This window comes from Candida oxycetoniae (genome assembly GCF_023343755.2).
Source record: "Candida oxycetoniae strain CBS 10844 chromosome Unknown scaffold17, whole genome shotgun sequence".
Lineage (NCBI taxonomy): Eukaryota > Fungi > Ascomycota > Pichiomycetes > Serinales > Debaryomycetaceae > Lodderomyces > Lodderomyces oxycetoniae.
Window position 1 is genome coordinate 135,764 of NW_026055480.1, and position 23,540 is coordinate 159,303.

The 23,540-nt window shown below is 38.1% G+C and overlaps 8 protein-coding genes across 8 annotated transcripts; 5 read left to right on the forward strand and 3 right to left on the reverse strand. All coding sequences in view use genetic code 12, as the record gives it.

Annotated features, from left to right (window-relative positions):
* Positions 1-597: 597 nt before the first annotated feature.
* HGT10 (glucose-inactivated glycerol proton symporter) lies at positions 598-2,280 on the forward strand (the record flags this gene model as incomplete). Its single annotated transcript, XM_049325549.1, has 1 exon — positions 598-2,280. One exon carries the CDS (start codon positions 598-600, stop codon positions 2,278-2,280), a length of 1,683 nt encoding a protein of 560 aa, XP_049178828.1.
* Positions 2,281-2,567: 287 nt separating this feature from the next.
* RBF1 (Rbf1p) lies at positions 2,568-4,403 on the reverse strand (the record flags this gene model as incomplete). Its single annotated transcript, XM_049325550.1, has 1 exon — positions 2,568-4,403. The coding sequence occupies one exon, from the start codon at positions 4,401-4,403 to the stop codon at positions 2,568-2,570; it is 1,836 nt and encodes a 611-aa protein (XP_049178829.1).
* Positions 4,404-5,995: 1,592 nt separating this feature from the next.
* On the forward strand, positions 5,996-7,102 carry RAV2 (Rav2p; the record flags this gene model as incomplete). The annotated part of the gene is made up of 1 exon (XM_049325552.1): positions 5,996-7,102. One exon carries the CDS (start codon positions 5,996-5,998, stop codon positions 7,100-7,102), a length of 1,107 nt encoding a protein of 368 aa, XP_049178830.1.
* Positions 7,103-8,049: 947 nt separating this feature from the next.
* Positions 8,050-11,373, forward strand: STE23 (metalloendopeptidase; the record flags this gene model as incomplete). Its single annotated transcript, XM_049325553.1, has 1 exon — positions 8,050-11,373. The coding sequence occupies one exon, from the start codon at positions 8,050-8,052 to the stop codon at positions 11,371-11,373; it is 3,324 nt and encodes a 1,107-aa protein (XP_049178831.1).
* Positions 11,374-11,721: 348 nt separating this feature from the next.
* KGF56_004145 (phosphatidylinositol-3,5-bisphosphate 5-phosphatase) lies at positions 11,722-14,739 on the forward strand (the record flags this gene model as incomplete). The annotated part of the gene is made up of 1 exon (XM_049325554.1): positions 11,722-14,739. The coding sequence occupies one exon, from the start codon at positions 11,722-11,724 to the stop codon at positions 14,737-14,739; it is 3,018 nt and encodes a 1,005-aa protein (XP_049178832.1).
* A 270-nt stretch (positions 14,740-15,009) lies between these two features.
* KGF56_004146 (uncharacterized protein) lies at positions 15,010-15,399 on the reverse strand (the record flags this gene model as incomplete). Its single annotated transcript, XM_049325555.1, has 1 exon — positions 15,010-15,399. The coding sequence occupies one exon, from the start codon at positions 15,397-15,399 to the stop codon at positions 15,010-15,012; it is 390 nt and encodes a 129-aa protein (XP_049178833.1).
* A 3,017-nt stretch (positions 15,400-18,416) lies between these two features.
* KGF56_004147 (uncharacterized protein) lies at positions 18,417-20,000 on the forward strand (the record flags this gene model as incomplete). Its single annotated transcript, XM_049325556.1, has 1 exon — positions 18,417-20,000. The coding sequence occupies one exon, from the start codon at positions 18,417-18,419 to the stop codon at positions 19,998-20,000; it is 1,584 nt and encodes a 527-aa protein (XP_049178834.1).
* A 656-nt stretch (positions 20,001-20,656) lies between these two features.
* On the reverse strand, positions 20,657-21,880 carry KGF56_004148 (FTR1 family protein; the record flags this gene model as incomplete). Its single annotated transcript, XM_049325557.1, has 1 exon — positions 20,657-21,880. The coding sequence occupies one exon, from the start codon at positions 21,878-21,880 to the stop codon at positions 20,657-20,659; it is 1,224 nt and encodes a 407-aa protein (XP_049178835.1).
* Between the last annotated feature and the right edge of the window lie 1,660 nt (positions 21,881-23,540).

Sequence of the window (23,540 nt, forward strand, 5' to 3'; positions counted from 1 at the left end):
TTTTTATGGGGAAATCTCTCTAGAAACAATTTCATCCAATACAGTCACAAAAGAAATAAAACAAAAACATCTACCAGGCAAATCGGAGATCGACTAGTTCAAAATTAAACAATAGCACAGATACTTGAAAAAAAAAAAATAAAAAAAAAAAAAGAAAAAGAAACAAGCAGAGTATTATGAGAAGCAGAGATTTGAAAGGCCAATATGTCAATAACTCTCGTTAATATCCCAAACATATATAACTATATAAATATCCTAGAGAAGTACCCCTCTTTTTATTTTATTTTTTCGTCCTTTCCTCTTTCCTTGTTTTTTTTTCTTGGTTCATATTGCCCTTTATCGTTTGTGGTTTTTAAGGAATTGGGTGTTCTTGATAATTTTCACGGTTTTGTACCACGAAACCATTTCACAGCAATTTCACAGCAATTTCTACAAGCTCATTACATCGAAAAGGGCTCAAATTTCCCCCTTGTTCAAATTTTCTTTTGCACCAACTTTTTTTAGGAGGTTTCTATAATAATAATAATTAGAAGAAGAAGAAGAAGAAGAAGAAGAAGAAGAATGGGGTTGCGGAATATTGGTAGCAAGTTCGATTGGATGGCTGCGAGAACATCTACTGCGGGCTTAAGGGGCCGTAGTTTAAGATTGGCAATTACAATAACTGCAACAACTGGGTTTTCTTTATTTGGTTACGATCAAGGACTTATGTCTGGGTTGATTTCAGGTGATCAGTTCAATTACGAGTTTCCTCCAACAAAGGGGAACTCGACTATTCAAGGTGCAGTTACTGCTTGTTATGAGTTGGGTTGTTTTTTTGGTGCTATATTTGCATTGTTAAGAGGTGACAAAATTGGTAGAAAGCCATTGGTTGTTGCTGGGTCATTGATTATTATTATTGGTACCGTGATCTCGGCATCAGCGATTAAACCACATTGGCAAACTGGTCAATTTGTGGTTGGTAGGGTGATTACGGGAATAGGGAATGGTATGAACACAGCAACGATTCCCGTTTGGCAATCCGAAATGTCTCGCGCTGAAAATAGAGGTTTATTGGTGAATTTGGAAGGTGCAGTAGTTGCTATTGGAACATGTGTCGCATACTGGATAGATTTTGGTTTCTCATACATAAACAGTTCGGTGCAATGGAGATTCCCTGTGGCTTTCCAAATTGTTTTCGCCTTGATTTTGTTTTTTGGGATCATCAACTTGCCAGAGTCTCCACGTTGGTTAATTGCCCATAATCGAAAACTGGAAGCATACGAAATCTTGGGTTATTTGAATGACTGCTCTCCAGATGATGACCAAGTGGTTGCAGAAGCATCAGCAATAATAGATACAGTCAATAGATTTATCCATCTTCAAACCGGGTTCCGAGATTTATTCACTGGCGGTAAAACCCAGCATTTCAAAAGAATGCTTATTGGTTCATCAACGCAATTTTTCCAACAATTGACTGGTTGTAATGCCGCTATTTACTATTCCACATTATTGTTTTACCAAACTATCTTCAATTATTCGAAATATCGTTTATCTTTGATCTTGGGTGGTGTTTTCGCTACAATATACGCCATTGCTACCATTCCATCCTTTTTCCTTATTGATACCATCGGAAGAAGGAAGTTGTTTCTCATTGGTGCCACAGGTCAAGCTGTGTCTTTTACAATTTCATTTGCATGTTTAATTGACAATACCACCCAAAATGCCAAGGGTGCTGCTGTGGGAATTTTCTTATTTATTGTGTTTTTTGCATTTACAATCTTGCCATTGCCATGGATCTATCCACCTGAAATCAACCCAATGAGAACAAGAACAACTGCGTCTGCTGTGTCTACATGTACCAATTGGTTGATGAATTTCGCCGTTGTTATGTTTACACCTCCATTTATTGAAAAAACAGGATGGGGAACTTATTTATTCTTTGCATGTATCAATTATGCATTCATCCCAGTGATTTTCTTCTTTTACCCAGAAACCGCGGGTAGATCATTAGAAGAAATTGATATCATTTTCGCTAAAGCACATATGGAAAATCGTCAAGCATGGAGAGTCGCTGCAACTATGCCCAAATTGTCACTTCAAGATATTGAAGATGAAGCTAAGAACTTGGGATTATATGATGATGATTTCGAAAAGGAAGATTTCGAAACCAAGGAGGACATTAGTGATGATTCAAGTAACCAGAATCATGGTGTCTTTGGGAAACCTCCAAGGAGTAACGAAGATGAAGTTGAAACTGCTGCTACTCCTGTTGTTTCTTCAACTAGACCTCTTGATGTTTAAGATCGATTGACCTTAAATACTCTGTTTATTTATATATATATATAAAGATTAGATTTTATACAATGTAATATAGATATTTATAAAATATCATCACTGCAATAAGAGTACTTGAATACTAAGCTCTCTACAACGCAATGAGTACACAACAACAATACCAATAACAATATTAATAATAATAATAATAACAATAATAATAATAATAATACATTTCTTCTACAAGTGGCATCTACTAATTCTCTCTCTCTCTCTCCCCCTCTCTCTCTCCCTCTCTCCGTCTCCCCCTCTCTCTATATGAATCCACCTTTTCCCATTCTATGAGCATGATCGTGAGCTTGAACATTAGGATCCACAGTAGGATCAATAACCGGGTCTAATCCCGCACCACCACCACCGCCTCCTCCTCCTCCATTACCAACAGTCTGAGAACTTAATGCAGCAGTAGCAGCAGCAGCAGCAGCAGCAGCAGCAGCAATATTATTTGAAGCCGAAGCACCTGAAGCATTTGTGCCTCTAGTAGAAGCCTCCAATGCCGCATAAACTGAAGCATCTGGTTGATCCAACAGTGTGTCACCGTTTCCGCCGCTATCTCCTTCTCCTTCTCCTACACCACCACCACCACCTCCTCCTCCTCCTCCACTACTACTGCCACGAACGCTTGCCCCCACGCCATGTTGGGATTGTTGAGATTGTATCAACAGATGCTGTTGTTGAGACGATACTTGTCTATGTTGCGATTGTGGGTTATGAGACAAATTGTTACTCAAGTGTCCTATTAAATCGCTATAATTCGGCGTCGCAGGAATATTTGATAATGAAGTATCAATGTGCTGAGATTGCGATTGATATTGGTGAGAATGAAATGGTATGTGTTGTTGTTGATGGAGGTGAAGGTTGTGATTGAGGTTGTGGTTGAGGTTGTGGCTGTGATTGTGATTGTGGTGGTGGTGCATAACTTGCTGGTCATGCAGCGATGACAATGCATTTGCTTGTGCTTGCCTATGATGTGACTTATTAATCGGTCTCTCAACCAATGTCCTCGATGTCTTTTGTCTCTTTTTCTTATTAGATGGATCTGGCGGGTGATTATGCAGTGGGTTAATCATTCGTAATATCCACATTTCATTCGACGATCCTCTGTCTCCGTCATGTTCTTGCGGATTATTGTTGAACCCACCATTGCCTCCATCAGCTTTTGTTTGTCTCTTCTTCTGTTCCTTTTCGGATGGGTATAGATTAGCAACTAGCCTAAAAGCACATTTGTTCCTCTTTGTATAAGCAATTCTTTGCCTTACTTGAGGGTCCTTTACCGTGGTTCTAAATGATCCTGATCTTTCACATTGAAAATAAACAGCTTTAGGTTTAGATGAATTTATTACGATTCGGCTATTCTCCTCTGGTCCTAGGATATATTTCACGTACTTTACAAGATCAGGTTTATTACTAAATGTCTTGATAATTTCATTTTCTGAATATTGTGATCGAAGATTTTCAGTGGGGTTGAAATCATCTGTATACTCTGATAATCGCTGCTGCTGCTGTTGCTGTTGCTGTTGTTGTTGTTGTGAAAGATTGTGCTGGAGTTGGTTGGTGGGGTAACCATGTGTTTGTTGTATTGGATATGCTTGTGCTGCTTGCATTTGAGCTTCTGCTTGAGCCTGTATCTGAGCCTGGACTTGAGCCTGGACTTGAGCCTGTATCTGAGCCTGAGATTGTTGTACATGTACCTGAGCCTGAGATTGTTGTACTTGGGTCTGAGCCTGAGCCTGAGCTTGTTGTACTTGAGCCTGAACCTGAGCCTGAGCCTGAGCCAACTCTCTCTGTTGCTGCTGGAACTGCTGCAACTGCTGATGTTGTAATTCCTGCTGTTGTAACTGTTGTTGTCTCCTTTGCAATGCAGCACGGTGCTGCAACTCTGCAGAATAGGTATAAGGATTATGGGCATGTTGACTCTGATGAGTATTATACGTCAAAGTAGCGTCTTCTCCAGCAACACCTACTCCACCCGAAAGATAAGTAACATGAGGATCATAGACATCCTTGACATCATTTTGGGTGAGTTTTTTGTTATTACTGCTACCACTGCCACCACCACCGCCGCTAGTACGTCTTGAATCAGAAGACATTCAACCTTTCCACCCACTTGTTTTGTTTGTTTGTTTGTTTTTTTTAAAAAAAGGAAAAAAATCAAAAAAAAATTTATATCACCCAGTCAATTACCACCTTGGCCAAATACCACCTTCTCAATAAAACCTTGTCCCTTGTTAATACCAATCCTCTCTTTTTTTTTTGCAGCTATTCGTTATAGATAACTTGATCTACTTTGGGTGTGAAAATAAGTTGTGTATATTATGGGGGATAATTATTAATCTGCAGGAGTATCCTGTATAGATGGACAAGGGAAAAAGACACGACAAAAATAAACAGCGACACCATCGCCAGCCCATCGCGACCCCATCGCAACCCCATCGAGCGAAGCGAGATGGTGGAGCAGTACTGATTATATCGACACTATCGCGACCCCATCGAGCGAAGCGAGATGGTGGAACAGCACTGATTATACCAACACTAGCAGCACTGAATATACCAACACTAGCAGCACTGAATATACCAACACTAGCAGCACTGAATACATCGACACTAGCAGAACTGAATACATCGACACCAGCAGCTCAAGTAGTTACCACTAGCACAAACCCCGTAAATTATAGTGTAATGATCACGTGATTAACACTAGTCGTAATTTACAGTGTTGCTCTGGTCAACACTAGCCACAAATTACAATTGTACTGATCACGTGATTAACACTAGTAGAAACCGAAAATTACAATGTTACTGGTCAAGTGGTTACCACTAGCCACAAATTACAGTGTTACCAGTCAAGTCGTTAACATTAGCGGAAACGGTGAATTACAAAGTTACTGCTCAAGTCGTTACCACTAGCATTAGCCGCAAATTACAGTTGTACTAGTTACGTGGCTAGCACTAGCCGCTATTTACAATTTACAATGTTGCTGCTGTATTTTTTTTTTTTTTTTTTATTTTTAACCAGCCCGCCTTCTCGATGCGAAATGGTGTCCGTATCACGTGATCGGCAACACTATCTTTTTATTGTTTTCGATCTACACTCTCTGGACTAGACGAGTGAAACGAGTCTAGTCTCTGGTCTAGTCTCTGGTCTAGTCTCTGGTCTAGTCTCTGGACTAGACTCGTTTCACTCATCTAGTGCCTCTTTGTCTCCCTAGTATCTACTAAGTGCTACTCCACTAACTCGCTTTGCTCCCTAGTATCGTCTTTCTTTATCTACTCTTTCTAACGACTATCTCGCTTTGCTCGATGTAGAGAAAAGAGAGAGTAGAGATATACTATCGAGCAAAGCGAGAAAACAATACTACTCTACTCTCTATATAATACACTCTCTATATATACTCTACTCTCTATATAATACACTCTCTCACTATATACACTCTATCTACTAGTCTCTTTCTCTCTATCGATAGTCTAGTCTCTATCTTCTCTCTATCGATAGTCTAGTCTCTATCTACTCTCTATCGATAGTCTAGTCTCTATCTACTCTCTATCGATAGACTATCTCGCTCTGCTCGATAGTCTAGTCTCTTTCACTCATCTAGCCTCTTTCACGTGACTCGCCTTATATCAATTACAAGTTTAGTTTCCAATTTTTGATGAGTTTCCCCCAACTAAACTAGTTTTGCCAATGACAGTTGTTCAAGATCAGCTGCTATTTACCAGACTTGTTTCCCAAATCCAAGATGCAACTGACGAGAAGGAGCTACATTGGTTTGAGAAAAAAGTCGTGATACCCGAATTCCCCCAGATAATTGAAACCTTGACTGTTTGTTCAAATTTGTTATTATACAATTCTCCACAACATCCAGATCCTCAAAATAGGATTGAAAGAGGACCTCCCATTAAACTTGCTGTATCTTCAAGTAAGCTGGAGCGACTAAAAGGCATTGTTGTTAGAGATGGCGCATACATCACTGAATTCCACGTTACTATAAAAGACCACTACTTTAACAAATATTTCAATAAATTGAACTTGGTTAAACCGGTGCTATTAAACCAGATAATCAATACCAAAGTGGCCATAGATGACTCGATAAGCTTGATGGAATCTCTACCTAATCTAGACAAGCAGCAGCAGCAGCAGCAGCAGCAGCAGCATCAGCATCAAAAAGTTTTTGAAGAGGACCATGAAACTTATCACAAGAATTTAATCGACTCCTTTCAAAGCTTATTATCCAATATCCAAACAGCAAAGACTAATCTACAATTACCAACGGATCCTCAGCTTGTTTTTCCACTTAAAGTCACATTGCCGGATTTTTTCCACCCGGAATTACCGCCAACGATAACAATTGACTATTACATTAGTCAAGCCGAAATTTGTATTGACTTGAAGAGTTTGCATAGAATTACTGAGAAACCGTGGTGTGAAGTTGATTCTAAAACAGGCAAATCGTATGTTGATAATGTACGTGACGATATGAAGTTACCGAGTGCTAATAGTCTGGTATCCTCGCTCACTCAAGCATCATTGGAGAAATCGCCAGCTTTACCAAGAGTAGAAAATAACAACTTTTTGAGTAGCATGATGAGCCACATACAACTCAAACCAAAACATGATTCGATGGATTACATTACAAGATGCATAACCTATAATAACATGGTGGTTATGATTAATACAAAACTCGAAGTATCATCAGAGGATCCGGTTTTGGTTAGCTGTTTTACGAAATTGGACACTATCGAATGTATTATAAGGAATTTTTTGAAAAGTTTGAAGAATTTGTTACACTAGTGAGCGAAGCGAGCTAGTGGAGCAGTATAGAGAAAAGAGAGCTCGCTTGGCTCCCTAGTGGTGCAGCGGAGAGTAGAGTAGCTCGCTTTGCTCCCTAGTGGAGCAGCAGAGAGAAGAGAGCTCGCTTTACTTCCTAGTGGAGCAGTATGTAGAGAATAGAGACTAGTAAAAAGATTATTACAATATTGCCGTCGACTCTCACCACAAGCTCATCTCTCCTCTGGTTCGCCATCAGCCCAACTCTCCTCCCCTGACACATCCTTGGCTCCTCCTTGATACCTCCCTGGCTCGCCACAAGCTGCCCCCTGGCTCCACCTCTCTACTCTCTACATACTGCTCCACTAGGGAGCGAAGCGAGCTTTCTATACTGCTCCACTAGGGAGTGAAGCGAGCTTTCTATACTGCTCCACTAGGGAGCGAAGCGAGCTTTCTATACTGCTCCTCTAGCTCTCTAGGCTCACTAGTGTCGGTATAGCCAGTACTGCTCCACTAGCTCGCTTCGCTCACTAGTGTTTCTACTCTCTTCGCTCACCAGTGTTGGTATAGCCAGTACTGCCCCACTAGCTCGCTTCTCTCCCTAATGTCGGTGTAGTCAGTACTGCTCCACTAGCTCGCTTCGCTCACTAGTGTTGCTGCCCGCTCTGCTCCCTAGTGTCGCTACTCTCTACTTTCTACATACTGCCCCACTAGCTCGCTTCTCTCCCTAATGTCGCTAGTCGCCGGTTCCGCTTTCCATTTTCGTTTAGCGCCGAAAATTTCATTTTCTTATCGGTGAAACTTTTATTTCCCCTTTTGATACTTTTTGATACTTTGTCATAACCTTCAAGGTTTCTATTCACAGTACGCCAAGGAGGACGAGAGTTGCCCCCCTTCCCCCTCCCCAGTTACTGTGAAAAAGTAGTAGTGGTTACAAGTGTTTTTAATTGGGAAAATACTTTGCACCCTTGATGTTATTTTGGGTATTGAAAAAATATTTCATTTATTATTGTATTAGGCCATCCCCAGTGACATTCAAGGTTTCTACATCATCGTCCTTATCGACATCGACCTATAGTTTTGGTAGTTTTGGAAGTGTTGATAGAATGACGGAGCTAGCTAGTCAGTATACTATACTTGCCGATGACGCTCAAATAAGCAAACCAGTAATAGATGATAGACATTATAGATTTTTGAAATTAAAGGCTAATGATTTGAGAGTATTGTTGATTCATGATCCTCAGGCAGACAAGTCTGCAGCAGCGTTAGATGTCAATGTTGGTTCGTTTGCAGATAAGCAGTACGAAATCTTTGGTTTGGCTCATTTTTGTGAACACTTGCTCTTTATGGGCACTTCAAAGTACCCCAAGGAAAATGAGTACTCAAATTATTTATCAAAACATTCAGGACATTCAAATGCATATACATCTTCTGAACACACTAATTATTATTTCCAAGTGGGGTCAAACCACTTGGAAGGCGCCTTGGACCGATTTGCTCAGTTTTTCATTGCTCCGTTGTTCAGTAAGAGTTGTAAAGATCGAGAGATTAATGCGGTTGATTCCGAAAACAAGAAAAACTTGCAAAGTGATAATTGGAGGTTGTACCAGTTGGACAAACTGAATAGTAATCCAAATCATCCATACAATGGGTTTTCTACAGGTAATTACCAAACCTTGCATGTGGAACCGGAGCTGAAAAATATCAATGTTCGTGATGCCTTGATAAAGTTTCATCAGGATAATTATTCTTCAAATTTAATGAGCTTGGTGATTTTGGGAAAGGAGGATTTGGACACTTTATCAGCTTGGGCGATTGAAAAATTCTCTTTTGTTGCAAATAAACAATTGCCAAGACCAAAGTATAACGGTGAGTTGATTTACACACCTGAACTCTTGGGTAAATTACTCAAAGCGAAACCAGTAAAAGAATTGAATCAGTTGGAGCTAAGCTTTATGATTCCAGATGATTTGGAGGACAAGTGGGATTGCAAGCCACAAAATTATTTCTCTCATTTGCTTGGCCATGAAAGTGAAGGATCTATTTTATGCTATTTGAAAACCAAAGGCTGGGTAACGGAGTTATCATCGGGAAACATGAATGTGTGTCAAGGAAACTCGGTTTATATGTTGGAATTCCAATTGACACCTACTGGTTTACAAAATTGGGAGAAAATTGTAGTTACAGTTTTTGAGTACCTTCAATTTGTCGTTAAGGACGAACCAAAAAAATGGATTTGGGATGAAATCAGAAACATTGCCGAGGTTAATTTCAAATTTAAGCAAAAATCGGAAGCTTCTTCAACAGTTTCACATTTGAGTAATACCTTGTACAAGTTTGATCAGTTTATCCCACCGGAAAACATCTTGAACTCATCAGTTGTTCGTAGGTTTGACCCTATAGCAATAAAGAAGTTTGCAAGTTTTTTGAATGTGGATAATTTCCGTATTTCGTTGGTTTCGCAGGATTTGAACAACTTGACCAAACGCGAGAAATGGTATGGAACAGAATATGAATTTGAAAATATACCAGAGAGTTTGTACAAGGCAGCAAAATCCCCCCAGGTCAATAAGCAATTGCACTACCCAAAACCAAATCCTTTTATTCCCACGAAATTCGATATCCTCAAGAAAAAAGTATCCAAGCCACAGATCTCGCCATATTTGATTACTCACGATAACAAAATGAACACTTGGTTTAAACAAGATGATCAGTTTGAAGTACCAAGAGGTACAATAGAAGTTGTTTTCCATTTGCCTGGTGCAAATACTGATATAGTCACGTCTACAAAATCCGCATTATTTGTTGAAATGTTGAATGACCATTTAAACCAAATCACTTATTTTGCGTCCCTTGTTGGATTGAAAGTTGGAATTAATAGTTGGCGCGATGGGTTTGCTATTGTTATACGTGGATATAACGATAAATTGCCTGTTCTTCTTAACCAAGTGCTTGACGAATTTTTCAATTTCAAACCGGAAAGAAGTAGGTTTGAATCGATAAAGTTTAAATTATCTAAAGAATATAAAAATTTTGGGTATCAAGTGCCATTTCAACAAATTGGGTCACTTTTTTTCCAGTTGGTTAATGAAAAAGTATATGGATATGAAGAAAGGATTCCAGTATTGGAAGATATTGAATTTGAAGATATTGAGCAATTTGCTGACAAGAGTATATGGAGTGATGGAATATTTGCTGAGGTTTTGGTGCACGGTAATTTTGACATTAGAGACGCCAATGAAATTAAGGCTTTGATTGCTGACCATATTGATAAGATTGAGCCAATGATGAGCGAGTATGATGAAGGGAAGTTTCACTTGCAGAATTATGTATTAGAGCCAGGTGAAAATATTCGGTTTGAAAAATTACTCAAGGATGAAAACAACATCAATTCGTGTATTGACTATTATTTGCAAATGAGTCCCACTAATGATGATGCCAGGTTAGGAGTATTGATTGACCTCCTTGCAACGATTATTCGTGAACCATGTTTTGATCAACTAAGAACTAAAGAACAATTAGGCTATGTTGTATTTTCGGGAATAAAGAAGGGGAGAACTTCACTAGGGTTCAGGATTCTTGTTCAGTCAGAACGTGCTAGTGAATATTTGGAATATCGAATTGAGGAGTTTTTGAAGAGATTTGGCGATTTTGTGATGAATGAATTAAGCGACGATGATTTCATCAAGTTCAAACAAGCATTAAAAGATTTGAAACTACAAAAATTAAAGCACCTTTCTGAGGAAACTAATCGGTTATGGAGTTCAATAATTGACGGGTATTATGATTTCGATGCAAGACTGAAACAAGTTTCCATTTTGGAGAATATCACCAAGGAAGAGTTTATTAAATTCTATAAGGCATATGTAATGGAGGACTTTGGTGGAACCGGGACTGGGACCGGGAAGTTGGTGGTGCATTTGAAATCGCAAGTTCTTCATGAGCCAAGCGAGAAACGAGGTATTCAAAGCGCTTTGATCAATTATAGCTACGATAATGGATACGGACACAAGATGAGTCATGAAGTTATTGAAAAACTTGTATCTCAAGAGATTTCGATAGATGCAATACTTGACAATTTTGCTCAATTAGTCGCTGATGGTGATGGTGATACTGATTTAACCAACTTTAAGCAAGATTTGAAAGCCAGAATTGAAAATCCTACACCAAACAAGTACCCAACTGGTAATTTGATTCAATCAATAGATGAGTTTAGAAATGGAAGAAGATTAGGCGGAAAGCCTCAACCGGTGGCTTCATTATCAAAATTTTACTATGAACAATCGCATCTATAGGTGATTCTTTATAGAATGCGACACTATCGACGACACTATCGAGCGGAGCGAGATAGTGGAGCAGCACTTTGTAGTAACACTATCGACACTAGCGACACTAGCGACACTATCGACACTATCAACACTATCGAGCGGAGCGAGATAGTGGAGCAGCACTTTGTCTCGCTCTGTTCCACTCGCCACTCTTCATTCCTTCTCTTCATTCCTTCTCTTCATTCCTTCTCTTCCCTCCTACCGTCTCTTGAATTCCTCTTTTAAAGGTTTTGTTTTTTTTTCTTCTTGATTGGGAATAAAGCCGGCCCGAGGTAACCATATGGGATTGGTTCTTTATCAATTGTTGATTCCCATATGGAAGTGAATGAGGGAGGATTCCCCCTTTTGAGTCGGTCCAATGGTAGAGGCAAGGCGCGTCCTGGTCGTATACGGCCTGGTGAAGACGAAGAGCTAATAGGTGGTGGTAGGAACGGGAACTTTGACGATATGCGAGTTTATAAACGAGTTTTACTTCAACGGTTTACTGTTTACAATTCCATGACAACGATGTATATTGTTGGTAGCAATGCCAAGGAGTCGTTGTATAGGATAATGGAGATTGGGAAAGACTCCCACGATGAAACTATCTTGTCAATTGTTGAGGATAAGAACTATTTTTACACGCGAAAGGATATGATTGAGTTGTTGAATGGGTTGAACGATTCCATTGACGGAGGAATCCACAAGTTGACGCACGGATATGGGCTCTTGGGGTTGATTCGGTTTACCAAAGGGTACTATTTGAGCTTGATTACGAAATGTTCCCAAGTTGCTGTATTGGGTGGTCATTTCATCTACCATATCGATGAAACAAAATTGATCCCCTTGGGCAATAATTACAAAAGACCGGAAAAGTATAGCGATGAAGAGAAACTATTATCAATTTTCAAGTACATGGACTTGGGAAAGACTTTTTATTTCAGTTACAACTATGATATCACCAATTCATTGCAGACCAACTTTATGAGACACAAATTAAAGAATCAAGCTGAAAAGAACAAATTGTTTCATAATGAGTTGTATGAGAGTTTTGACCATAATCACCGGTTTGTTTGGAATAATCTTTTACTAAAGCCAATCTTGGAAAATGACGATGTTGCCACATACGAATGGTTTCAGCCAATAATTCACGGATTTATAGACCAAGCGAATATCAGTTTATATGGAAAGAAGTTTTACATAACCATAATTGCGCGAAGGTCACATCATTTCGCTGGGGCCAGGTTCTTGAAAAGAGGAATCAATAATATGGGTAATGTGGCTAATGAGATTGAAACTGAGCAAATTGTAAGTGATATGCTCATTTCTAGTTTTCATGACCCCAATTTTGGAATGTACAATAATCCAAGATACACTAGTTTTGTCCAGCATCGAGGGTCAATTCCATTATTTTGGACCCAGGATATGAACAAATTACCAAAACCGCCAATTAAAATTAATTTGCCTGATCCATATTATCAAAGTTCAGCACTACATTTTGATAATCTATTTTATAGATATGGTTCGCCAATAATCATTTTGAACTTGATAAAGCAAAAGGAAAAACAACCACGAGAGCTGAAGCTCCATTTTCAATATATCAATTGCATAAAGTATCTTGACCAGTTTCTACCAGAAAATGATAAACTTCAGTATTATGCATTTGACATGTCTAAACATTCGAAAAAGAACCTTGATGTGATTACTCCCTTGCAGAATATCGCACATTCTGCAATTGACCAAATTGGTATTTTCCATAATGGTACTAAACTATCCAACACTGAGTTGCAACATGGCGTGATTCGAACTAATTGTATCGATTGTTTGGACCGGACTAATGCTGCACAATTCATCATTTGCAAAGAAGCGTTAACAAAACAATTGCAAAGTTTGCATATAATATCTAGCGACAAGACCCTAGATTATGATTCCGATTTGATAAATATTTTAACTGAGATATTCCATGATCATGGTGATACTATTGCCATACAGTATGGTGGTTCTAATCTTGTGAATACGATGGATTCGTATCGACGTATCAATCAATGGTCTTCTCATACAAGAGACATGTTGAATAGTATCAAACGGATTTATTCCAATTCATTTATGGACACGATTCGTCAAGAAGCGATTAATTTGTTTTTGGGCAACTATGTTTACTCTAAGGATAAGCCTAAACTATGGGAGTTGGCTAATGATTTTGCATTGCATAATGATTTATCGATTGATTATAACTTGAGAGATAAAAAGAGTTATGTTCTTTGGTTCAATGAGAAAAACTTGGATCCTAATAGGTTTCAAATAGAGAAGAAGAAGAAGAAGGAAGATGAGAAGGAGGAGGAGGAGGAGGAGGAGGAGGAAGAAGAGGAGGAAGAAGAGGATGAGGAGGAGGGTGATGCGGATGAAGAAGACGCAGAGGCAGAAGAGGATGCAGAAGAAAACAATTTCAAGCACCATGCATCTATTGTTGACATTCCAGATATGAATGATAAATGGTTTAACGAATGCTATATTCCTCGTAAATACCAGTCATTTTCAGATTTATTTCAGTTCAATATGAACTCTAATTCAAGGTATTTTCCACTGGGAGTTCAACAGCCAAACGGCGGAGATAGTCCTGTACGATTTGATTATAGTCCCTTTGAAAGTAGGAAATTTAAGTCTAATAATAGGAAAATTGGAGAGGATGAATTGACGTACCTTGATCATGAAGATGGAGGAGGAGGAGGAGGAGGAGGAGGAGGAGGAAAAAGAGGAAAAAGAGAAGGGGGAGGGGGAGAAGAAGATGAAGGAGCAGATGAAGAAGAAGCAGATGAAGAAGAAGCAGATGAATCATTTACTAAACTCAATTCCAATAAGATTAAAACATTTCTTGCATTAAAGATTATCCTGAAGCATAAACATAAGCGATTGAAGAAACTTGAAGAGGAGGGGGAAGAGGAAGAAGAAGAAAAAGAGGAAAGAAAGGCAAAACAGAATACCAGGAATGATCTAATGGGAAAAGACGGCAAAGAGGAATATACATGCAGAGCACCTCTTGTTAATGAAGATGATATGAAGTTATACTATTCACAATTTAATTATAAAAAGATTCTCGAGCAACAAAAGGCGATATTTGTGTATAATTCGTTATCCACACCGCAATATACCACTGCTCGATTAAAGCCCAGTTTGAAAGATTTGGACCTTTATAAATTTTTCACTAGGGATGTCTTGATAAGAATATCCAATGCTCATAATGGGAATTATCTTGATACGAATTTGATCCCCATGAAAGATTTTAGATTATATTCGAATTACTGTGATGAAAATAGGGATGAGTTTGCATTATCTGCTGATTATAATTATATTTAGAGGATATAGACACGTAGAAGAAGAAGCCGTATCCGAAATCCGTGTGCCTGAACAACTCTATTTTAGATAGATCTAGGCATTGCATTAGACTTTACGCTTGGCTCTTAATCTACTGCTCTCTGCTCTCTGCTCTCTGCTCACTGCTCACTGTCCACTCCCACGATGCATTTGAGGGATGACCAGCCACTTATTTCCCACCGATGGATAATTATGCTCCAAATAATGTATAGACACACGGCTTTAGTTGTGTGATGATGTGCTCAACACCATTCAATAATTCATAAATTTATTCAACTCCAGCAGATTCCCCGACAGGTTGCCTCCTTTCTCATTGCTACGAAAACCTTTAAAAGCCAACCCTCTCTCCTTAACTTCCTTTAGAAATTTCAATCGATGAACCATTTGCGATTCAAGGTACCGCTTCACTTCATCCAGTTGGTATACATCTTCTCTTTCTTTATCTACCTGAGGCAAATTTTCAGTATCAATGATAAGCTCATCGACGTTTATTTCTGTTGATGTCTTTTCCTCTTGTAGATTCGATGTAGAAGTTGTTATTAGTGAATTGTATATTTTTTGATGAATACATGGTGTAGCTATGAAGCTTTTGTACTGTGATGGTGCAAATTGCAATATTTCGTCAGTTGTGATTGTAATCATAGTGGCACTCAACTCAACTCAACTCAACTCAACTCGACTCAACTGGCACTGAACTCAACTGGCACTGAACTCAACTGGCACTGAACTCAACTGGCACTCAACTTAACTGGCACTCAACTCAACTGGCACTCAACTCAACTGGCACTCAACTCAACTGGCACTCAACTCAACTGGCACTCAACTCAACTGGCACTCAACTCAACTCAACTCAACTGTCACGTGGACTATATTGTTTAAGATGTGATTTAGATTGTTTGAAAAATTGAATACAATAAGAGCATCTCTTCCGCTAACTGAGCCAAAGGTGACACTAGTAGGGGTTTGGAGTAGAAAGAGTATATAAAGATGGTGAATCTCTACATTACCTTGGCATCTCTGCCACTAGTGGAGATAGTAGAGGTATTGAGAAAAAGAGATCTGCTGGCTTTGCTGGCGACACTAGGGAGCGAAGCTAGTAGCACCACTAGGGAGCGAAGCGAGCTAGTGGAGCAGTATGTAAATACACTATCGAGTAGAGCAGTATGTAAATACACTATCGAGTAGAGCAGTATGTAAATACACTATCGAGTAGAGCAGTATGTAAATACACTATCGAGTAGAGCAGTATGTAAATACACTATCGAGTAGAGCAGTATGTAAATACACTATCGAGTAGAGCGAGATACACTATCGAGTAGAGCTACAAAATGCTGCTCCACTATCTCGCTCTGGCAAAGCCAGATTTGGTGAAGACATGAAACTAGTGATGGTGAAATTTTGTAGAGAGCACCAAAAGAACGCAAGACGAAAACCATCGTTGTTAGGTTATTATGGAGCCAAACACTTTGGTACAGATGGTGATCTACACCAATCTACACATCTACACCAATCTACACATCTACACCAATCTACACATCTTCACCAATCTACACCAATCTCTTGTATTTTCTGCCATTGGCTCATCTATATCCCGTACATTTTTTCTTAAACCAGAGCAGGAGTGCTACTCTACATTTTTTCTTAAACCAAAGGAGAAGCCATTGGCTCGTCTGGTGCTACTCTACATTTTTTGTTGAAATCAAACTTTGTGTAAGAATACCCTGACACATGAGTTTGATTGCTTCTTGTACATGCGCTTTTGGCTCATTTACATTTAGAGGAAAAGCCATTAACTCGTCTACTTTACATTTTTTATTGAAATCAGACTTCATGTGATTACAACCAATTACGCTAGATAGTGTCGATAGTGTCGATAGTGCTGCTACTAAGTGCTGCTCCACTATCTCGCTGCGCTCGATAGTGTCGACATGAATTTGATTACTTCTTTCTTACTTTTGCGCCTTTGACATTCTCTACATTTGCCCCTTTGGCTCATTTACATTTAGAGGAGGAGCCATTAACTCGTCTACTTTACATTTTTTATTGAAATCAAACTTCATGTGATTACAACCAATTACGCTCGATAGTGTCGATAGTGTCGATAGTGCTGCTACTAAGTGCTGCTCCACTATCTCGCTGGGCTCGATAGTGTCGATAGTGTCGATAGCAACCAAAGCCATGTGGTTGTAATCGCACGGGTTTGATATCACATGAAAATAAACTAGTCTAAATTTTGATAATAAAGGGGTCTCTCTAATCAAAAATTTCTTTTCACGAGTCAGTAGTCACAAAGTCAGTAGTCACTTTTCAGTAGTCACTTTTCAGTAGTCACTTTTCAGCAGTGTCATTTCAGCAGTGTCTTTTTTCAACTATGTCATGAAATAACTAGACAATGTGTCATCAACGCCAATAATAAGCCAATAATTTTTTTTTTGGTTTGTTTTTTCACATGTAAGTTTCGGAGTTAATTTTAACCGATCGATTATATTAAACTAAATTTGCGTTTTATTGGTAAAGTACACGACAGGTCTCGTAAAAATCACAGTAGTTTATCTTTAGTAGAAGCTTATTTTTTAGAGGAATAAAGGAATTAACAGAGAGAAATAAAAATTGGATAAAAATTGGATAAAAATAGATAAATTGGATAAAATTGTATAGAAATCGATAAGTTGGATAGAAATTGGATAGAAACAGATAAATTGGTTAGATAATCAAATGGTTATAATTGTGAAATATTTTGTTGGGGCTCTAACAACATTTTAAACATTTTGCATAGTTGGATTCTGCTACCAACATTAATCTGTTTAATCGTTAAGGAAATAAAACGACTGTGGTGAAATAGATGCATTATAACCGCACCCACCACAAAATTTACTACTAAAGAACAACTCCGAAGACTGACAAGTATTCTACTCATTTAACTAGCCCTACCCAGCCCTAGCTACCCTCTACTCTCTACTCTCTACATACTGCACCACTGGCTCGCTTTGCTCCCTTGTGGTGCTACTCTCTACTCTCTACATACTACTCCACTAGCTCGCTTCGCTCGCTAGTGGTGCTACTCTCTACATACTGCTCCACTAGGACGCTTCGCTTCCTAGTGGAGCTTGTGTCGTGTATTTGAAAATAGTGTACTCTATACAAAACTTCCCCACATTGATTACCAATGTTTCCTATTTTAGGCTTTAAGATTATATAATATTTCTGTTTTAGGTTTATTATTTTACACAAAACCTAGCGGGGATAAACGTATAGTAATTTTCCACGCATAGATAGACTCCTCATTTGTGTAGGAGTTAAAAAATGACTATGATATTTTTAACCTTGAAAAGAACAAAGGGATCAATTAAGGACTTTAACTATGGAGATGTATGAACAAGACTAAGGGGGAAATGGGTTATGAAATGGAATCGGGGGGGGTGATGGGGTGGGGAAGGAGAAGTATAAATATCGTGCCAATTTGATCATCATTTTATTTATCGCAATTTTCGTTGGTTTTCCTATTCTTCTCTTTTACTAGTAACTTTTCTAGTATATTTTATTTCCATTATATCATTTTATTAAGCCCATAGGCCAATTTGATTTAACTCATAGGCCAATTTTATCGAGCCCATTGGCCAATTTTATTTATTCATATACCAGGAAGCTAGATTAGGTTGATGTCACAACTCACAGAACGGGCTCTTCAGCTAGGTGAGGAAATCTTGCCATATTTCACCAAATGGTATTCGTTGTTAATACTCCCCATCTTGTTATATGTGGCTCTACTCAATATCAAGGAGTTTTATTGCTCGTGGAAATTGGGATGCAAAAACCCGCCTTATTTGGCAATGGCTGGATGGACAGGTGTCTACCCTTTATACCGTGTTGTTAAGGAGAAAAATGAGGGTAGGTTGGCTGATTTTGGCGATAGTGTATTCGATGATTACCCAACTCGTACTTTTTACTTGAGAGTTGCTGGTGTTATGAAAATTATGTTTACCGTTGATCCCGAAAATATTAAAGCAGTTTTGGCAACTCAGTTTAACGATTTTGGTTTAGGTATTAGACACGCTCATTTCAAGCCTTTGTTAGGTGACGGTATCTTTACCTTGGATGGCGCAGGATGGAAGGATTCAAGAGCTATGTTGAGGCCTCAATTTGCTAGAGAACAGGTTGCCCACGTTAAGGCATTAGAACCACATATTCAAATGTTGGCTAAACACATTCGTCAACACGATTTTAAAACTTTTGACTTGCAAGAGTTATTTTTCAGATTCACCGTGGATACAGCTACTGAGTTTCTCTTTGGTGAATCGATTAATTCTTTATATGATGAGAAATTGGGTTTTCCTCCACCAAATGATATTCCAGGTCGCGAAGAGTTTGCAGTGGCTTTTAATACATCACAGCACTACCTTGCAACAAGAACTTATTCACAAGTTTTCTATTGGATGTTTAATAACAAGGAGTTTAAAGATTGCAACAAAAAGGTTCACCGTGTAGCTAAATATTTTGTTAATCGAGCATTGAATTTTACTCCCGAGGAACTTGAAGAAAAATCAAAAGATGGCTATGTTTTCCTTTATGAATTGGTTAAACAAACTAGAAATCCACAAATTTTACAAGATCAATTGTTGAATATTATGGTTGCTGGTAGAGATACCACTGCTGGATTGTTATCCTTTACCATATTTGAATTGGCTAGAAACCCTCATGTTTGGAAGAAATTACGAGAAGAAATTTTGGAACATTTCGGTACCGGCTCTACTCCAGAAGAAATTGGTTTGATTACTTTTGAAAGTTTGAAAAAATGTGAATATTTGAAATTTATCTTGAATGAGGTTTTGAGATTATACCCATCAGTGCCAATAAACTTTAGAACTGCCTTGAGAGATACAACATTACCTCGTGGTGGTGGTAAAGATGGTAATTCGCCAATATTTGTTCCTAAAGGTTCTACTATTGCTTATACCGTTTACAAAACTCATCGATTAGAAGAATTTTACGGTAAGGATTCATACGAGTTCAAGCCTGAAAGATGGAATAATATGAAACGTTTAGGATGGGCTTACTTGCCATTCAATGGTGGGCCCAGAATTTGCTTGGGTCAACAATTTGCCCTTACTGAAGCCAGTTATATTATTACCAGGTTGGCCCAGATGTTTCCTACTTTGAGCTCTAGAGATGATGAATACCCTCCTAGAAAGTATATTCATTTAACCATGAATCTTGAAAAGGGTCTTTTTGTAGGAATGAAGTAGTTTGAAAAAAAATTACATACATACATACATACATTTATATATATATACACATACATATAGACAGATGAAGAAGGACACTATCGAGCAGAGCGAGATAGTGGTGCACACTAGTTACCACCGACACTATCGTGTGTGTGTATGACACTATAACAATACAAAGAGAATGAGAATGAGAATGAGAATGAGAAAGTTGACATCTCATTGATTCCAGATGCTTCTGTATCCGTTGTTGCAATGTCAATTAACATTTTGTTGCTAGGCAATGCTGTTTTGTCCAAACACTGCTCTCGTCCTGTTTTCTCCCTGCTTCTCCCTGCTTTCTCCCTGCTTTCTTCCTGCTTTCTCTCATATAATTCACACCATTAATTTCCCGACAAAAGAATATTAATTGATAGACTAAATATGTATAAAAGATACAGATTGGACAATATATAAAAAAAAAATGACCGGTTCTGCTCCCTCCTTCTACCCCAAATCATGAAAAAGAAAGGTTTTAGAATCTAACTAATAGTAGTTAGTACGTAAATGGGAATAACCTTGGATTGAAATAACCACTGTAAAACGAATGTGTGTGTGTGTGTGTGTGTGTGTGTGTGTGTATACGTTTATAGTGAATCACTACCAACCAGGCTTTTGATAATCTCTAACTCCCAGATCTATTGGTAACTTGACTTTTCAGGGCCAAAACCAATTACCTCCTTCTTGTCTTCATCAACGTCATCAAACTCGTTTACTTCGTACCCCTCCTCTTGCTGCTGCTCCTCCTCCTGCTGCTCCTCCTCCCCTTCATTAACATCAAATCTAGTATTTTGCAAGTCCATGAACAATTTATGTTTTTCTTCCTCAGTCAACTCATGTTGTTTCTTATTCTTTATATGATACATTGGATTCAACGATCTCAAAGTGACTCCCTTCATTAATGGTAAGTGACCTGTTTTCTCTTCGTAAAGCATCAACATCAAAGTAACTATAACGGCAAGCCAATAGATATTGTAGGATAAAACAGATCCATAAGTTGCCGAATTCTGCCATCCCAATAAAGCATTAAAAACATCCCAACCATTATCAGTTTCAGGATTACAACAATTGACATGCCAAATGGATTTGGCTATATCGTAAGTACCAGGTCCACTACCATTCTCTGAAGCGTCACCACCTGTTTGCATATTAAATGTGTGTGACTCAAAATACCATATCCCTCTGGAAAACAACCCTGCTGAAATAAGATACAATATTCCTGTTGAAATAATAAGAAAAACTTGTAATGAAACTGACGAACCTGAAAAGTACAATATAGTTCCAACGGCAATTCCGGCAATTAATCCACAGATAACGGGAATCGGGAAAGAAGTAGCTGGCGAGTTTAACCCAACACCACCAACAAAAACAATTGCTTCCAAACCTTCTCTTAAACAAGTAATCAATGGTAAAATAAACATACAGTATTTCTTAGTCAAGTATCCAATTTTGAATCGATCCTTCTTGTTGTCTGGCTTTTTCGTTAAGGCTTGAGCTAATTTGATTCTCCATTTCTCCTTCATCTTGTTAATTCTCAACATGGCAATACCCATCATCGAAATCAATACCGTGGCAATAATACAAAATATACCTTCCCATAAATCTTCAGATTTGGCCCAAATATCGCTCTTTAAAGTATAAAACAAAGCAATGAATATAACACCGATAACAAGACATATAGCCACCCCTAGTATCGCCCCTACCCAAACTTGTTTTCGTAGCTTTTTATAAACCTTGGGGTCACTTGTTGTTTTACCAATTCCTTGTTTCAAAAATGCTAATAGCACAGAAACAACGACAACGGCTTCCAAACATTCTCTAAAGACAATGAAAAAGATTTGAACGTTGAATACATTAACCATTTGAACCCACTAAATAAAAAGAAACCACCAACAAAAGTGTAAAACTAAGGATCTCTCTTTTGGCCTTGGATCTGTACTCAACTCTTTATTACAAATGGTTGGTATGTTTCAGCAGGAAAGGAGGAAAGGTCTTGGTAAAGAATGGGGGGGGGGGGGGGGGGGGGAAGGAAAAAAAATGGAAAGGAAAGCATACCTGGTTATCTCTTTAAATATATATCAACAATCAAGATGGTAAATAGTAGAATCCTCTGGCCAATCCCTTTCTCTCTCTCTCTCCCTTTCCCGCCTCAATTTTTCGTTTTGCTCTTTCTCCAAATGTGATGCGAGTTATTTCTCTTTCTACACCAACTCCTGATTGTTGCAGCCCGTGTAAGTTATTATCCAGTAGTGCACTAGAACATGCATTCATAAATGAAAACTTATTCTTACTTAATCAACTATTGTTTCTGGCATTGGTTATGATCCACAACATATAAAAAGTAATTAATAAAGTGGCTTTAAATTTAATAGGCAATTAAAAAAAAAATTAAAAAAATAAAAAGTCCTTTTCACTTTTTTTTTTGAAACAGAGATCATTTGAACCAATCAGATAAGCATCGCTGGGAAACAAGTCGGCAATTGAGAATATATACTAACCATCTTATTGTTTTCTCTAGTTGCATTGAAATTAAAGTCTTCAGAAGAGAAAAGATGGATGGATAGCAGAGGCATTAAACTGGAAAAAAAAAAAGGTCATGAGATTAAACACTTCTTCTTTCCTCCACTCTAAGAAGCACAAATGGAAAACTTTCATGTACCTATGAAAGACTCGATGAATGCCAAGACCCGTTGAGAGAGATCCATATTATTTTTTTTTTTTTGACAGGTCTTGTTTTTTTGATTTCTATTGTGTCATTGAAAGCTAACTCTTATTAAAAACATCCTGATATATTTTGTGGAGACATCTTGGCTGAACGTTGTGTACTATAAATGTAGCCTTACCCTGTATGGTTGGGCATACTTATAGTATACTTTGTACACCACCTTGTATTAAAAAGGAGGCCAAACAAAAATTGATGCCTTTCATCTTATACGACAAAAATTTCTTTTAATGTTAGAGATCTGCTCTTTGGGTTCATATCAGATTAGATTTAATCAGATAAATCATATACAGTGATATGCAGGACTGTAAAAAAATTTGAGTCTTGTTTCTTTTTTTTTTTTTTTTTTTCTTTCTTTCTTTTGACACAAGTTTTCATGAAGGGTATCATAACAGTGAAATGGTAGGAGACTTTTCTTTTGTAATTAGCACAACGGTAGATACTTATTTTACTAGTTGAGCGAAGCCGGGGTTCAGACGTAAGAGAAATGTTCCAACGATACTTGTGAATCCATGCATCACCCAATTTTTTTTTTCTTTTTTTCCAACGTTTTGAAACTTATGTTGCTGAAATGCTACCACGCATAAGAAACATTTGACATTTCTAAATATGGTTTTGGGTGCTGTGTTCCAATATATCAAAAGAGGCCAATTATTTTTGAAGTAATCGGGTCATAGATTTGTCATCTACAATCTCTTTTTTAAGATTTCTGGCCTATCGTCTCTTAATTCTTAAGCCTTTTAGAGAAAAGTGTTTTACAACCAAAAAAAAAAAAAAAAAAAAAAAATAAATAACTTTAT